Below are 16,374 nucleotides of genomic sequence, written 5' to 3' on the forward strand. Positions count from 1 at the left end.
TGGGTTAAAAAAGGCCCCGTGTTTGCAGCCAACACGTGTAATCTGTTGCAGCCCTTGTCAGACAAAACAGTTTTGCCGTAAGACAGCGATTCCCAGAGGGGAAAGGGGCGAAGTGAAAATACTTTATCAGCTGCCTACATATGTAAAGCAGTACCCTGGTTGAAAAGCAAAGCCTCTTTCCCTTTGAAAGCTGGGAAGGGAGAGACGGGAGGCGACTGCGTGGGAGCGGGGACAGAAATGACACAGGCACAAAGCCCAGCTCAGCAAAGCCCAGGCCTCCCTCCTGAGCTGCTCTTATCTCCCTATCGGCCCCAAAAACTACCTGGCTGTGGAGGAGAAACAAAGCCAAACAAAACCCAGCTGCAGCTCGCTTTGGGAAACTAAAAATATGGTTTTTAATGTACAGGAATTACTGCTCTTATCTCCCTACAGGCCCCAAAACTATCTGGCTGTGGAGAAGAAACAAAGCCAAACAAAACTCAGACATGGCTCAGCTTGGGAAATTAAAAAATATGTTTTTTAATGTACAGAATGTGTTTTTTAATGTACAGGAGTTATTTAATTCAGACATTAAGAGCAGAGTCCCCAGGTCAGCAGGGAAGTGTCCATTGCTCCAGGTTCCTCTTCCCTCAGGTTGGGCTGAGATGAAGAGAATCACTGCCTGCCTGGATTTAAGAAGTGATGCTCAGGAGCTGCCAGCAGACAAGGGTTTTCCTTCCTCTCTGAATTTCAAGTCTGCTTCAAAGGCTGGGAATCCCAGGACCTGGACACATGGCATAAATCAGCCCTTGGGTTCACGGGATGAGTGGACTCTACTGGCAACAAGTGGGCTGGCTCCTCATGGAGGCTTCTCCTGCTCCATCCATCAGCCAGAGACCTGAGAAGGTGGGAAAAAAAATGAATTCCACGTAGCAGCTCCCTCAGGGGACAGAGAGGGGACAGGGGGGACACGGAGCTGGGCTGGAGAGCCCAGGAGGGGCTGAGATCCCAGGGCACTTCCATGGATGCACAGAGGCAGGAGGGAGATCAGGAATGGGATGGGGGGCAAGGGAGCAAAGGAAGGAGGGAAGCAGGAGAAGGGCAGCAGGGAAGCAGTGGGAAGGGGGAGAGGGAAGGAGCCTGCGTGCCCATCTGGGCCATGCATCACATTGAAATTGTCCCGCATTAAAAATTCACCAGCCAGTGAATTTTCAAGGGATTTGTAGTAATTAGATGACAAAATGCTGGCAAATCTCAGGCTTGCCAAAGATGTTACTCAGGGGTCAAAGACTCGACACTTTTGGCTGGGTAATTTGTAAGTGTCAATCACACTCAGGCATCAGAGGGAAAGCAGAGCTCCAAGGGCTGAATCCTAACAAGTCCAAGGCTCCTGCCTGCTGAGGCCCCCTCCTGCTGCCACCCAGGCCTGAGACCCCCAGCTGAAACCACACCGGGCTGATTTGGCTTCTCATTTTTTAAATTAAAACAAGAAACATCCCAGGTTTTGCTTTTCAGCAGGGAGAGCAGCTCTGCTCTGCCTGGGGTGATGTGCCTGTCCTGTTTATCTTGCTGGGGGCAGAACAGGCTGTGACCCCCCAGGCTGATCCTCTGCAGCCCTGCACCAGTTCTTCTGCCACCTGCTTGGAACTGCTCCTGGGACAGTCCACCCTGCTGCTTCCTGGGGCTGACACACTGGGCTGAGTTGGGCTGAAAATGGAATTAAGGCATCTCCTGCCTTGTTCCTGCCTCCCCACTGGGTGTCACGGAGACTTTGGGGCCACCAAAGCAACCCCAGGGGCTGTGTCTGCCTGTGCTGGCTCTGAAAACCCAGGTTCATGCAGAGCCACAGGACACTCCCAGCCCTGGGCTGGAGGGGGGGCCTGCCTTAGGCTGAGCCCATGGCAGCAGCTTATCCCACACACCCACCAGAGCCAGGGAGAGAAAAGAAATTAAAAAAGTTTCTACATCATCAGCTTAAAATCAAACAAAAAAATGCAAAAATTAATACTTTGTCCAAAACACCAGGGGAGATCCCTGTCCCAGCCAGGTGTGAAGCTCCAGTGTGAGCTCAGCCTTGCTGAGGCTGAGGTTAAGCCTAGGCTTTGCTGCTGGGTTTTGGGGCAGAGGATGGCTCAGAGGGGTGGCTGCCTAGCCCCAGATCTCTCCTGGAGAGATTTTTGCCTTTTGTGGTCTGGTTTCTAAGCTGATGAACTAGAAAAGTCCTGGATTTCTCAGCCCCACCAGCACCAGGGGCTACTCTTACCTCCAAAAAGATTAGGGTCACCACACGTGGGAGAGGCAGGAGCCTGCTTTACTCTCCTTCTCCCGTGGCTTATAAAGCTGTCCTTGTTACCCCTGCCAAACCCCACCTCCAGTTTTGGGTGTGAGGGATGACTGAAGCTGTAGCGGAGGGATGGGGAGGTCCTGGCCCTCAGCTGTGAGGTGCTGAGGGATCAAACAGAAGCCAGCACACCCCAAGGAGAAGCACTGCACACCCCAAACCCCTTCCACTGGAAGGAGCCAAGTCCCAGAGCAAAGGAAGCTACAGGAGATTTGTTTGCTCCATCCCTCCCCATGTGCTGGATTTGGGGAGTGTTCTTAATCCAGTGGCGTGGGGAGGGGAGAGATGGGAAAGGGAGGGAAAGGGCAGCAGGGAAATCACCTCTGGTCAGAGCTGCTGTGGTTTAGGTGAATGCAGAGCCATGCTTGCTGCAGGCCAGCAGCACTGGAGAGCTGGAAAAGGAGGCAGGCAGCAGTGTGATGCTCTGCAGCCACTGTGCTGCCCCAGACAGGGGAGCTGAGGGGACTGGGAACATGGCTGGAGGCTCCTCCTCAACTTCCAAAGTCATTCAGCAGCTGCAAAACACCTTGCAGGGGCAGCCTTCCTCCAGCTCCTCATCAGCTGCACTTCCAGCTCCTATTCCATGTATTTAAACAGCCCAAATCATGGGCTGGGGTCTGCAGGGGGGCTGGGCTGAGGGGTTTTTCCCTGGTTTTATCTTCACTTGATCTAACAGTGCTTTTAGGTGCTGCTAGAAGGATATTTGTTGGGAAGCAGCAGGGAAGGACCCTGCCTGTCATGGCTCTGTCCAGTGCTGGGCACTTGGAGCCATTCCCTGCTCACAGGGGGTGTCCTTGGGATGTTTCCTGCCTGTCAGAACCTGCTGCTGGCAGATGGAGACCCCAGCCCCACCCCACTGCACCCGAACACAGCTCCCATCACTGCCCCACTCACTCTTTCAGGAGAAAATGAACCAGAAAATGCCAAATTTTACTTGAGGGAACATGAAGAAAACCTTTTTCCCCCCAGATCACCTCTCCTGACACACACCACAGCCCTTACTGCCCTCCCACTCTGTCCCAGCAGCTTTGCTACACCCTGAGCTGGGATGATGTCAGATGTGGGGACATGGTGACACTGGCTCTGTACTCCCCATCCACACTCACTCCAGCAGCCCCCATGGTCGTGGGGCTGGAACAGAGAGACAAACCTAATTACATGGCACTAATTACAGCCTGTGGAACGCAGGGACTGTGCTCCTGCAGCTCCCAGGGGAGGTGAGACCCTCCCTTCTCCAGGAGCCTGCCCACCTCCCTGCTCCTGTGCTGGCATCACTTCCCGTTTGTCACCGATCCAGGTCACACCCTGCACACCCCCAGCTCTGCTCTGCTCTGCCTCCCTTCCCAGCTCCAGTTTGGGGTGAAAGCCTCCCTGATTAGCCAATTTGGATCCCTATTTACTGTGAATTACTGAGCCTGATTATTATTCATGGCTGTCGAGGCTGAGCTCTCAAGCCCGGCCATGCGGTTTCTCTTCCTCTCCAATGCATATATTTAGGGAAAACAGGAGGCAGAGTGCCTCAGTCAGGGAAGCTGCACGCTGCCTCCTCCTCCTCCTCCTCCTGCTTTATTTCCTGCTGAGGAAGGTGCTGGTGGAAGCTGGAATGTGGTGCCAAACACTGGTGGTGCTGTGACCCAGGGTAAAGTCCAGATGTGTTGGAATATTGGTCCCTTCCAACTCAGCTTCTCCTGGGATTCTGGGATTAAGAAGAAGCTCCCCAAATCTCCCAGCCAGCATCCAAGTCAACTCTCTCAATCTGCATTTGCAAATTCCTCCTGAAGTCCAACCTGAACCTCCCTCTGGAGATTCCAGAGCTCCAGGAGTCAGCAGCTGGGCTGGAAAGCAGCAGGCAGGACACAGGGGATGCAGCATCTTCCTGCAGCCCTGCAAGGGTGAGTGAATGGCATTTACTGTGCCTGCTTGGCCTTTAAGTGCTTCCCAGACCTCATTCCACGGGACACACTTGGGAGGAAGACCAGGCAAGATGGGCCTGAAGGGATGGGAAGAGCTAGAATTCCTGAATCACTGCAGGAGCAGAGCAGTGGTGATGAAAAGAAACCACAAGAACTCACAGATGCTGCCTGCCTGTCCCTGCCAGTTCTCCTGTGGCACTGGGAGGAAAACACAGATGGTGGTCAGGAGTTTTCCAAAGGGAATGGGTCACTTTGGGCACTCCCAGGGCACCGTGGCACAGCAGAGGGGCTGGCAGTGCCCAGCAGAGCCAGGCTCCCTGGAGATGCTCTGTGCCTCGCCTTGTAAGGAGATAAAAGCCCACACAGGCCTCTGGCAACAGGCAGCAATGAGGGAGAGCTGCTTCTACATTAAAACCCTTTAACCCTCTCATTCAGTAAAAAAGCTGCATTTGAACAATATCCTAATCCAATTGCAGAGCTGGCCCTGGGGAGCAGCTGCAGCCACCACAGCTCCTGCTGCTGTCCAGCTCGCCAGGGTCTCACCCTGCATGAGGCTGTCACAACCTGACAGACACCCACTGGCCAAGGCAGGGGGCTTCAACCCCCCAGGGACCCTGCAGTGTAAGCCAGCAGCCAGAGCTGAGTGTAAAGCACTGCTTTGGGCTCTCTGAGGGGAGAGCAGAGGCTGAGCACAGCCCAGAGAGCCCAGCTGGGGTGGCTGTACCCCTGCTCTCATCTGCACAGCCAGGGCTGATGGATGACTCTGCCTTGGAGCTGCTCATCTTCTCTGCCACCAGCACAGCCTGGCTGCAGCACTCACACCCCAAAAAGGACACCCAGATGAGCATCACACCCACCCTGTGCCCAGCTCTGCCCAGGGAGCACAGGGCAGCTGAGGGGTGACAGGCACACACGTGACACCAACCCTGGGCTGCCAAGAGCCAGCAGAACGAGGGGGACAGGGCTACAGCTCATCCCAGCCCACTTACAACCATCAGTGTGCAATCATTTGGTACAGACAAAACCTTCCTGAATAACAGAGCAGAAACTGTTCCTCCTCCCAAAGCAAACAAGAGCACTGCAGCAGCACTGCTGAGGTGAAGGACCAGGGGGAGGCTGTTCCCTGCTCTGGCTCCATGGACAGCTAGCAGAGTTTGCATTATTTTATCATTAGGATTGCTTCAGATCAGGGGGAAAAAAGAAAACAGCCAGTGGGGAGTGCTGAATTTCTGCAGAGCTACTTAAGTGATCATTTTAATTCAGGTGTAGGCTCGTTTTCAGAAAATTCCTGCTGTAATTTTAGGGGTGCAAGGTGTGGGATTCTCAATACGTAACAAAGAAGTGGAGCACGAATTAACTCCAACTGTTCTCCAGAGCTGTGATCAGCACTTCCATAATTAATGTCCAGGCACATATATATCTGTGTACACATACACAGCCCCCCCCCGCTCACATCAAACAGATTTCCTTGATACCAAATTGCCTGAAAAATTAACCAATGTCAAACTGCTCCACAAGATAAGTATCATTAAGGGAAAAAGAAAATCTTCATTATGTTTGAAGGTACAGGGAAAAAAAAAACCCTCATGAATGTTTTCCAGCCTGTTCCCAGCCTGGGAAATAACATGTTTTAAAACATATCAAAGGGTTAAATTAATTTTCATTAAAATTTAAATTTGAGAAGGCTCCCTCTCTTCTTTCCTCCCTCCTCCCCCTTTGAACGTTTGACTGGCAACCATTTCATATTTCAATCTCGGCAGAACAAATTGAATTAGATGTTGAAACCAAACTCTGCTCTGTTCTCTAAAGCCTACATGCTCTGCTTGTGCTAATCCTTTTCGTCGCCGCTGCAGACCTCAGAGACACTCAGCAAGAAACCTGCCCTGCCACAAAAGACAATGAAGGGAAAGAGGAAAAAAAAAAAAAAGAAAAAACAGGGAAAAAAAAAACCCACAGGAAAATCCAAGCCCAACCTGCAATGCTGCAGAGCTTTGCTGAAATCATGTGCTGGGTGATGCATGTGCCTGGAGGGGACCCTGCCCAGCTTCTCTGTCCTCTGTGCTGGATTTGGACTGGTCCTGCCCAGCCAGGGTGGTCAAACATCCCTGCTGAGCTGAAATGTAACTTAGCTAAGGCTCCGGTTTCCCTGCAGGGACCCCCTGGTGCAGAGCTGTGCCAGTGCTGGGGCAGGTGGTCAAGGCAGTGGGGAACAGGGACAGGAATGCCACTCATCAATGCCAGGCCAAAAAAGGGGAATCAAGCTTGTCACCACTTCAGGTGACACTGCCACCCCCTCTGACAGCACTGCTTCCGTGCCTCAGTTTCCCCACCTGCTGCACAGGATGAGGGTTTCACACCACAGCCCTGAGACACCCCAAAGGGCTATTCCTGAATTTTGGTCTGTCCCCTGAGCCAGCACTGCCAGGTCCTGGCAGGAGTGGCGGCTCTTGGGTTTGGGAGGCCTCTCAGTGGCAGCAGCAGGGCTCAGGAGCTGCTGCACAGTTTGGGGGAGCAGCAAGGGGTGTCACAGCTCTGGTCCCTGGGCAGGAGCTCAGCCTGGGACTGCAGCTGCGTGCTGAGCCCTGTTCTTGGGAATTCTGCAGAGCAGCTGGGGCAGGACATGTCTGTAAGCACAGGGCTGGGCTCTGGGCAGCACCGTGTGCCCTGGCCCTCGGACTGCCTGCTGGACATTTGTGCACAGCACAACCCCTGAGGCACCCCCAGATCAGAGCTGGGCAATGGCACCCCAAAGGCCTGGCACTCCTGCAGGGGCCCTGCATGGAGCAGGCAGTGTGGTTTAACCAGCTCAGGTGCTGTGAACAGGCTCCCAGCAGACACTCAGGGTTTCTACTGTGGCCACACACACACCAAGGACACCACGAGCCCATCTCACCTCTCCTGAGCCCACACAGGGTGAGCTTGGGGGCCTGGAAAGGATCAGAGGGGCTGGCAGGACTGCAGGGTTTGACCTCAGGGAGCCATTTCATCCTGCCTCCCTCCTGCTATCCCTTATTTTCCAGCCTTGAGATGCTGCCCCAAGACACACCAAGGAGGAGTGATGGCAGCCAGGACTCACTTGGGGTCTGGTGCTTTTGGAGGAAGAAAAGCCATGGAGTTTTTAGTGTTGGCAAGGAAAAGGCCTTTGCCAAACTATTTGTGACATGGTGGCAGCTGCAGGTTGGTGTCCAAACAGGGATTTTGATATTTTGGCAGCTCATCTGTTCTCCCCCAGCCACAGGGAGGGACAATTCACACCCTGACAGTGATGTCTGCTGCAGCAGAAATTCTGCTGCCCTCCCTGGGGGGATGCCAACAGCCAGGGGAGCACACAGAACACAGCCAGGGCTTGCACTCACTTCAACACTGGGCTCAAACCAAGCCAAATCTGGGCTGTAACCCCTGGGACCACAGCCAGGAGCCTCTGGGGTCACAGGGGGGAGAGGCAAAGGGTGGGATTCCTGCTTGGAGGCTGCTGAGCCTTTGGAATTCCACCTTCTCCTGCCCCTGGCACTACCGACCCTGCAGCAAGCCAGGACACTGTGACTTTTAGGGCCAGGACCCACCTCAGCAGACCCCAGGCAGCTGTTAGATGTCCTCATCCTTGTTATTCTCCTCTTCTTCCAGGTGCTCCATGATTTCATTCAAAAGCTCCGATCGTTTTTTCTTCTTAGGGGAGTCTGTCCAGGCCCAGGTGGGAGCAAAGGGAGAAGAGAAAAGCAAAAATTACAATTTGGACCCACCTTGGGAGGGGCTGAGGGGGCTGGAGGGAGCAGGATACCCTTCCAGGTGAAGGCCATCAATATCATCACCTTCTCCTCCCCAGGCAGGAGCTGGGATTCCAATACCTCCCACCCATGCTTTAGTTCACAGGCTGGGAGCAAACAGCACCCAAACAGGGGATGGTGATGCCAACCCTTCCTGCTAACCCCAATTCACCATGGAATTCACAATTCCCCAGTGGAAAAGTGGCTGCAAGTCTCAGCAGGAGCTCATCAGGGCTCTTGGCAGGACACAGCCCCACCAACCACCCCATCCCAGCAGCCCAATGCACATCCCTCACCTGGGTGGGACCACGTCCCTGCTCTGCCCCAAGCGCTGCCCTGGCACTGCCTGGGGCACACAGCACCATGCACACATCCCTCCTAATGCATGCAGCACAGGGGGGAACCCTGGGGGGCTGCCAGCACCTGAGGGAACATCCCAAGCCCAGCTCTGAGGTGACAAAGCCATTTGGTCCCTGATCTGAGGCTGACATCCTCCTTTATGCTGGGCAGGCAGTGCCCTCCCGGCAGGAGCCGTGGCACAGCCCCCTCTCCCCCCCTGGCTCCCCAGCTCGCTCACAGCACATGGAGAACAGCTGTTTAAATCCTGCTTTCAGACATCAAAAGCCTCGCTGGGTTTCTCAAACAAACAAACATACCATAGGACTAAAGAAAAGGTGTAAAATAAATAAATGGAACAAGCTGTGCATTTTCTTTTAGTATTACAGCTGCTGCGGGAGATAAACAACAAGTAAATGTCACAAAACATCAATACAGAAGAAATTAACCTGACAAAAGCTCACATCCCCCCCTTCTGCCTCCCCCCAACTCCCAACAATTTTGCATTTCTGGAGTTCCCATCTAATGATTTTATTTTTCAATTAATTCCTTGACAGAGAGCCAGAACCTGCCTCCCTTCTCCCTGGGGCTGTGGGGACAGGAGGGGGACGAGGGTGCTGATGGATCCCACTGCCCTCCCAGCACCCACCGCACCGAGCTCAGGGGAGCCATGGGGGCCACAAGGTGCCACCCCAAGACCCTCCAGCAGCTCTTCCCAGTTCAATCACCCAAAGGCACCTGGGATAACCCACCCTGGAGGAAGGTGCCAGCTCAGCAGTTCTTCCCCTCCTTTACTCTGCTCCCAAGTCTCCTGCTTTGGAATGGCATCAAATGTGGTCTGATCTCCCAAATCCACTGTAGCAGTGTGTCCTGTACCTGCCACCCCTTCCCAAGCAGAACCTCATGGAGATCCCACAAGGCTGCAGAGCAGAGGACAAGCTGGATATGGGACAGTGGGTGCACAGGGAACACCCCTCAGCAGGGATGCACAGGGTCTGGCAGGGAAATCCCCCCACTGCACCTCCCGGGGAGCACCAGCAGCATCCCCTCTAGTCTAACAAGGGGAAAATAAAAACCCAGGAGGGTGGGGAAGCGAATTGGTTGGACTTCCTTCCGTTCTGCTGCTCCAAGCTGGTTAAGGTTTGCCCGCTAACGATCCCATTTGCTTCCTTTAAACAATGGGCAAAGCCGGCGGGGGTGGGCCGGGAGGGGGATTACCACGGGATTAGAACGTGGCAGGGTTGTGGATGCCACGCTAATCCTGCAGGGTTTTACTCTCCGGCTCCGGCATGTGTTTGCATTAGTTACAGATGCTCTCGAGAAAAAAAAAAAATTAAAAAAAGAGAAAGAAATAGGAAAGGACAAAGGAGAAAAAAGGGAGCCCAGCGGTGGGGAGGTGAGGGAAAAGGAAACCTGGCGGTCTGTGGCCAAAGGAGGAGCGATCTGGCAGAGGGGATGGAGGCAGGAAGACTTTCCCAGCCCGTCAGGAGGATCAGCACCATGCCTTCCCCAAGCCCCTGCTTCCAGCACCGAGTGTAAATAACCGGGGATGAGGCACAGCGGGGCCCTCGCACACCCCACACACCACAACCCCTCCACAAGTCGTTGCTTCCCCTCCCGGCGTGGCGAAATTCCCCATCTGTCAATTTAATTCTTTGATCGATGGGAAGGAGCAGGGAAAGCGGCCCGGCACAGCTGGCTGCCCACGTTAGGCCTGGCGGGAGAGCGGGGAGCGGGCTGAGGAGAAGGAGGAATTGTCACTTAGTGCGATTGGGAGCCAGGGCCTTCCCCGCACGGCCCGGGCTCCCGGGAGAGAGCCGGGCGGCCGAGGGGTGGGCAGGGCTGGCCAAGCTCCCCTCAGGATGGAGCCGGGGGAGGAAAGGGGCTTGGAGCTGTTCCGGCCCTCTGGAGCGGTGGCTCTGTTATTTGGGGACACAGGGGTGAGTCTGGAGGGTTCCCCCTGCACAGGGCACAGCCCCTTGGCCCACAGGGATCCCTTGGTCCCAGAGCCAGGACAGCCACCCTGCTGGTTCCCAAAGCTTCAGTGATCCTTGTTTTCCAAAGGGAGGAAAACTGGTGCTCCCCCTGCCCAAGCCAGGCAGAGATGCTGCTGCTGGCAGTGTTTGTCACCTGTCCCTGCCCTGCTGTGGCATTTGTCACAGCCCTGCTCCAGGCTGTGGGCTGCACTAGAGGTTACAGGGATACCTGTTGGCCAAGCTTTCCCTGGCTGCTCCTTCCCACGTTAAGAGTCACTAATTTTACCACACAGACTGTCCCTGGCCAGGCCCTCGGGCCCTCCAGCCATCTTGCAGCCATGGATCCCCCAAATTTAAAGTGGGGGATCCCACTCAAAGTGTTTTTTTCCTAATGTAGGAGCCTCCTGCCCCAGGATGAAAAGCAGATACTCTCAAAAAGCCTTAAACCACTCCCAGACTGTGCTGGGAGCCAGCATGGAGAGCAGGGCTGAGGTGCCAGGCCTCAGGGCTGGGCTGTGGCTTCACTCCTGACAGAACTACTGAAACCACCCATGGCAGTCAGTGACCGCTCCTGGGCTCCTCACTTTCTCCTGGAACATTACAAAGCCTCAGAACAAGCCGTAAAGAATGACCTGAAAACTACACAAAATGGGAAGGAAGCCTATTCCATTTTATTGCGTCTATTAGACCTATTGAAAAGTCGGCTCAGAAGTGGTTTGATTGCCATGACAAATGCCTGCATGGAGAAAAGATTTGGGAGACCAGACCTCTCCTTCACAAATAACAGCAGAGACCTGGAACTGGAAGCCCAATCTCTCTAAATGGTTTCTAGAAATAAGGTGTGTAATTGTAGCAAAGAGCAGGCAGTGGTAGGACACGTCTGTCACAGCCCAGGTCAGGACCTTGAAATACTAAGACAAAGATGATGAGGCTGACATTAGAGCTGGGGACACCACAGACCTCAGTCTTGATTGTTTCCTGGGGCTTGATGATCTGAAAGGATCTTTTCTTTCCCATTCCCAGCTCGGGGTGGGGACCTGGCCACTGCAGCTGTGGGAAGACCCTCACAAGTTCACCCACACTGTGCTGGGAGAGAACTCATGGCACCTTGACAAACAGCACAGGGATGTCTGAGCTGCTCCTGTGCCCTGTGGGGAGAGGAGGAGGCTTGGGGAAATGGGGATCAGTAGGAAAAATCCTGCTTTCTGGGCTGTACCACCAGTGAAAAGAGATGCACAGTGTCAGCCTGGCTGTGGGGTGCTGTGTGTGCTCTGCATCCTCTCCATCCCTGCTCCACGTGGGAAAATCAGCCTCTAGGCATGCCAGGGAGGAAAGCTCCAGGAGCATCCCCCTTCCAGAGGACTGCAGGCAGAGTGGTGCCAGCCTTTTTATCCCTCTTTATCACTATCACCCTCTGCACACCCACAGAAGGGACAGTGGCTCCCTGCTCACCCCAGAGCCACTGGGCACCCCACAGTGCCTTGAAATCAGGGGCAGGCACTTCCCAAGGGAATAAAATCCCACCCCTGACGCTCCAGTGTGGCACAGAGAGGATGAGACCTGGTCCCAGGCACCAGCCAGACCCTGGTGCCTATGGGTGTGCCCCAGCCTGGCTTTGCTGGCACAGATCCCCTCCTGGCACACCCTGCTCTGCCACAGCATTAGCCACGGGCAGTTTGGCCAGGTCTGGAGTCACTGGATGTTCCTGAGACAGGCTGGAGCACAGCAGGGATTGTGCTGCCATCCTGTTTCCCATCCCTAAAGATGGGGAGTGCTAGCCTTGCTCCTGTTTCTCAGCTGAGACCCCAGAGCCACTTCAGCTCCAAGGCTGCATTCCTGCTGGGATGTGAAAATGCTCTTCCTGCTGCCCTCCCCAGGGCCCCAGCTCGGTGAGGAAGAGCCCAGACAAGGAGGCTGGAGCAAAGGCAGGCAAAAATCAGGAATAAGCAGAGCTTGGGGGAGGTGACAGAGCTCACAGCCACATATGCTGAGAGTCTGCAAGGATCCCAAAGCCAAGACTGCTTATTTCCCCTTACACTGGGCAGAGTGGAAAGGGGGGAAGGAGATCCTGAAGATAAAACTGTGTGCTTGAAACATCTCACCTGCTGTGTCCCCACTCCACTGCTGGGTTCTGGGTGGGCACATCCACCCTCAGCCCTGCCACCACCAAACTGCAGCTTCCCCAGGCTGGAATGAGCAGCCCTGCACTATTTCAGGAACATGGGGATCAGTCAGGATCACTGAATAACCGAGCTGTGCTGCTCTTCCCTCACCAGGGATGTGCAGCCCCAGAACTGCTGCCAAACCCACAGGCCACGGGCATGTGCTGATGGAGAGGGGAAGCAGGGAGGGGATGCAGGAGGAGGAGCATTGATCTCCAGCTTAGCCCTGCAGCCCAGGGGAGCCCTTCCTACATAAATATTTGCCAAGCAATGCATTTGTGCCTGTCGATGGCTGTCAATAGCAGCCCGCAGTGCTGTCATCTGCGGAGCTGTCACTCCCAGCAGCCTGAGCCAAGCAGCCCCTTCTGCATCCCAGCCCATCACCACACAGTTTTCCCTTTTAAATCCATGTGCTGTGTACACAGAGCCTGTCCCCACCTCGGGAGCAGCCGGGGGAGGGAGCAAAGGCGCTGTGGCTGGCAGGTGGCACCGTGGTGCCCGGGCACGGCTGGCACAGGCAGAGTAAACAGCTCCCAGGCAGAGCTGTCAGACAAAGGCCTGGCCTGGACGCCTCGTGGCTCCCCAGCAGGGAGCTGGCAGCCCCAGCAGTGACAGTGACAGTGGCAGTGGCAGCAGGAGGGGTTACCGTGGAAGTGCTGGGCGGTTTTGCGGCGCAGGGCCTCCAGCGTCTCCTCCGTGTCTGCCCACTCCAGCACCAGCCTGCGGCCGTACAGGTGAGTGCTGTGGCACAGGGCCTGGAAGGCTTTCTGCAGAATTCAAAGAGAAAAAAAAAGAGAAATTAAAGGAGAAAATAAGAACAGGCTCATAGGAGGGAAGGCAGAAATGTCGCTCCCTCTGCCCCGGAGCGGAAAGGCCACCGGAGAACATCGTACTGGGAGTGCTTTGCTCTGATGGGGCAGGATCCATCTCCATCAGAGGCTCTGACTCGGTCATTTATCTTCTCTGCACTTGCAGCAGAGCACATTCCCATCACCACTGCTGCTGGCTGCTGCTCGTGGGGGGCAGGCTGGAACCCAGCACAGAGTGGGACCACCCTGACCAGCCTCTGGAGCTCTGGGTGGGACCCTGTGACTCCCCAGCACCCTGTTCTGTGCTGGAACACAGGAAAGCACAGCTCAGCTCTGAGAGAGAAGTTCCTTTCTGCTCTGGAGGCAAGATGGAAAACTGCCTTTCTCCTGCCAACCATTTGGTGACTTGGCCATGGTAGCAGCAAATGTGGCAGAGCAGAAGCCAGCACAGAAGTCCCCTGCTCTTTCTGCTCTAATGCAGAAATCCAGAGATTTCCTGGAGTTAGGTCCTGTTTGGTAACACCCACACAGCTGGAATCTCTTGCTGATGTTGAATACAAATGTGCCAGCCAGCCCAGAGCTCAGATGGCTTTTTCTGCCCCTAGCCAACCAGCAGAGACACCCAGAAAACACTGACTCAGTCCAGGGAACTTTGATTTTGTCTTTATTTCCCACAGAATTTTAAGGAAATTCAGGACTGAGCAGGATTTGGCCCACAATGCAAATATACAAACACATTGGCTGAATATTTTTATCCCCAGGGGCCCACAAAGTGTTGCACAGTAAAGGCTGGGCACAGGGGGAGAGAAATGCCCCAAATGTTTTTTCAAAAACCCCAGCTGAGGCTGAGATTAGCTCAGGTTTTGAGCTCTGCAAACTCACATCCCTGGAACAAAAATGGCAACTGTAGGATCAGACACACATCCTGCTGTCCAGCAGGGCCCTGTGCTCCCATCTGGAGGCCCAAACCAGCTCCCAAGCTGTCCTGTAGAAGCCCATGTCCCTCCTGTGAGCCACCTGCTAAAAGCAGCTTTGAACCACTGCAGCTGTCCCCAAATGCCACATGTCTGGGCAGAGGGGCTTGTCCTGCTTTGCTGCCCACAGCTGCTCCTCAGGACTCTCCTTGAGCTGCTGGGTTATGAAACCCACTAAAAAAACCTCATTTTCAGTAACCAGCACCCAGTAACCTGAGCTTTCCTCTCTTTCCACAGTCCTGTCACTCATATTCCCTCATGTGCTACACAACAGTGACCCGGAGCACCAGCTCCACCATGGCATGGGTGAATCCCATTATCCCAGCACCCCCAGCCCCCCGGGGTGATCCTGGCAGGGCAGAGTGCCCCCTTTTCCAGGGGCACATTCCTTCTGGAAGAGCTGCAAGCTCCAGCTGTTTTTATTTGCTGCTGCTGTGTTTTCAAGGCCTATCTCCCAATTAGCAGAGCAATGTGTTGGCTTAAACAAACACTGGGGGGAGGTGGTGGGAGGGAGTTGTGAGGGCTGTTTACGTTGGCACCAGGAGCCTTTTCCAAAGCCTGGCACACAACCCACGGCTCTAAAGACTGCATTTCCTTTGTTAATTCCTATTTTTGGATTCCTCCTTCCCACAGCACAAGGAAGAGGAAAGTTGGGTGACAGCACACAGCCCATCTGTGCTCCACAGGTCATGGAGGAGGGCAGACCATGATGAACGTGGCACTTGGTGGGCTTTGCTCCTCTGAGCCACTTCTCTGCCTCCACCACCTCCTCCTCCTCATGGGATTGCCATCCTCTAGTTTTGCTGGCAGCCCTGGGAAAGGTCATGGAGCAACAGGGAAGGCAGATGCTGCCATCAAGTTGTGTTACGTGCAAGAAATCCACTGGGTGAGACACATCTGCCACCAGCCTGGTGACATTGGCCTTTCCTGGCCAAACACATCCCCAAAATGAGATGGTTTGCACCCATGATGAAGGAAAACTCCAGCCTGTACTGGATCTCTGCTCCCTGTCTTCCAGATGGGCTCCAGGAGCTGGGAATGCAGAAGGGAAGCTGCACATTTCAGGTGACAAACACACAGATGTCACTTCTTTTGAAACGAGCTAAAAGACAAAACTAGCTGTTCATTGCTCTGAGAGGAATTAAGACTTTTTCAGGGGAGGAAAAAAAAAAGAGAGAAAGCACTGATGATTTAAAAGACAAAGGGATGAAGGGGAGAAATGCTATCCCCATACATCCACACTGCTGGAAATCTTCCAGGGAGAGGAGGAAATCTGCCACTGCTGCTATTCCAAATGAAGAGATAGGTAGGGAAAAAAATATATTTTAATTAGGTGACAAGTATGAAATGAGGAGAAGCAGGCTGGCTTTCACAAAAAGCAGGAGCTATTTTTGGGGTGCAGCTCCTCTGTGTGAGCATCTGCCTTCCCAGGACACCTCTCTGGAGGAACAAAGAAGGGTCAGGTTTGTGGAGTTGTAACCAAATGAGGGAAAAAGGCAGGTGTGATGTGTGCTCATCCAAGAGAGAGACTCACCACAAAAGCCCTCTCATTCCCAGGGCTCCATATCTTCCTACACCTGAGAGGAGAGCCTTTGCAACAAAAAGCTCCTTTGGAAATGCCCAAACCTGACTCTGCTGCATTTGGTAACACACCCTCTGCCAGGCCACCCCAGATCCCTGGCAAACCTTCTCCTGGGCCTCATTTGCTTTCCAGATGCTTTAGGGGTTGCATGAAAACACTATGGGCTTCTCCTCCTTGAGGACAGGATGTGAGCATGATTAAAAATGCCATTTCTGAGCATTTTTTGCAAAGTTTGGTTCAAGCTTAACAGTACAGCTCAGCAAGGCAGGAAAGAGCAGGGAGAAGAAAGGGAATGGCTGGAACAGCAGCTTAAAAACGTCTGTGGGATTCACAAAGAGCATTTCCAAGCAAAGAGGTGGCTGATGAACCCCCAGGAAGGGCAGGCTGCTGGGATGAGGCAGGCAGAGCTCTGGAGCAGGGCTGTGCTGGGAGGGCGGGAGCAGGGACAGGACCGCAGCGTCTGTCACCCGCGGGTGTGACAGCGCCAGCCCTGACTGCCGCACTCATTTGGAGGACAGTGCTGCTCTGCCTCCACATT

At 54.2% G+C, this 16,374-nt stretch overlaps 1 protein-coding gene across 2 annotated transcripts in view; it reads right to left on the reverse strand.

Annotated features, from left to right (window-relative positions):
* Nucleotides 1-490: 490 nt before the first annotated feature.
* RBM19 (RNA binding motif protein 19) overlaps nucleotides 491-16,374 on the reverse strand; it is a 51,430-nt gene continuing 35,546 nt past the window's right edge. For both annotated transcript variants that reach the window (XM_064392235.1, XM_064392236.1), the window contains exons 23-25: nucleotides 13,118-13,238; nucleotides 7,797-7,910; nucleotides 491-877 (exon numbers count right to left, since the gene is read on the reverse strand). In XM_064392235.1, the coding sequence (XP_064248305.1) occupies nucleotides 7,819-7,910; nucleotides 13,118-13,238 (213 nt within the window). In that variant the 3' untranslated portion in view covers nucleotides 491-877; nucleotides 7,797-7,818. The remainder of the gene's footprint in view (nucleotides 878-7,796; nucleotides 7,911-13,117; nucleotides 13,239-16,374) is intronic.

Source organism: Passer domesticus, chromosome 17 (assembly GCF_036417665.1).
Source record: "Passer domesticus isolate bPasDom1 chromosome 17, bPasDom1.hap1, whole genome shotgun sequence".
NCBI lineage: Eukaryota > Metazoa > Chordata > Aves > Passeriformes > Passeridae > Passer > Passer domesticus.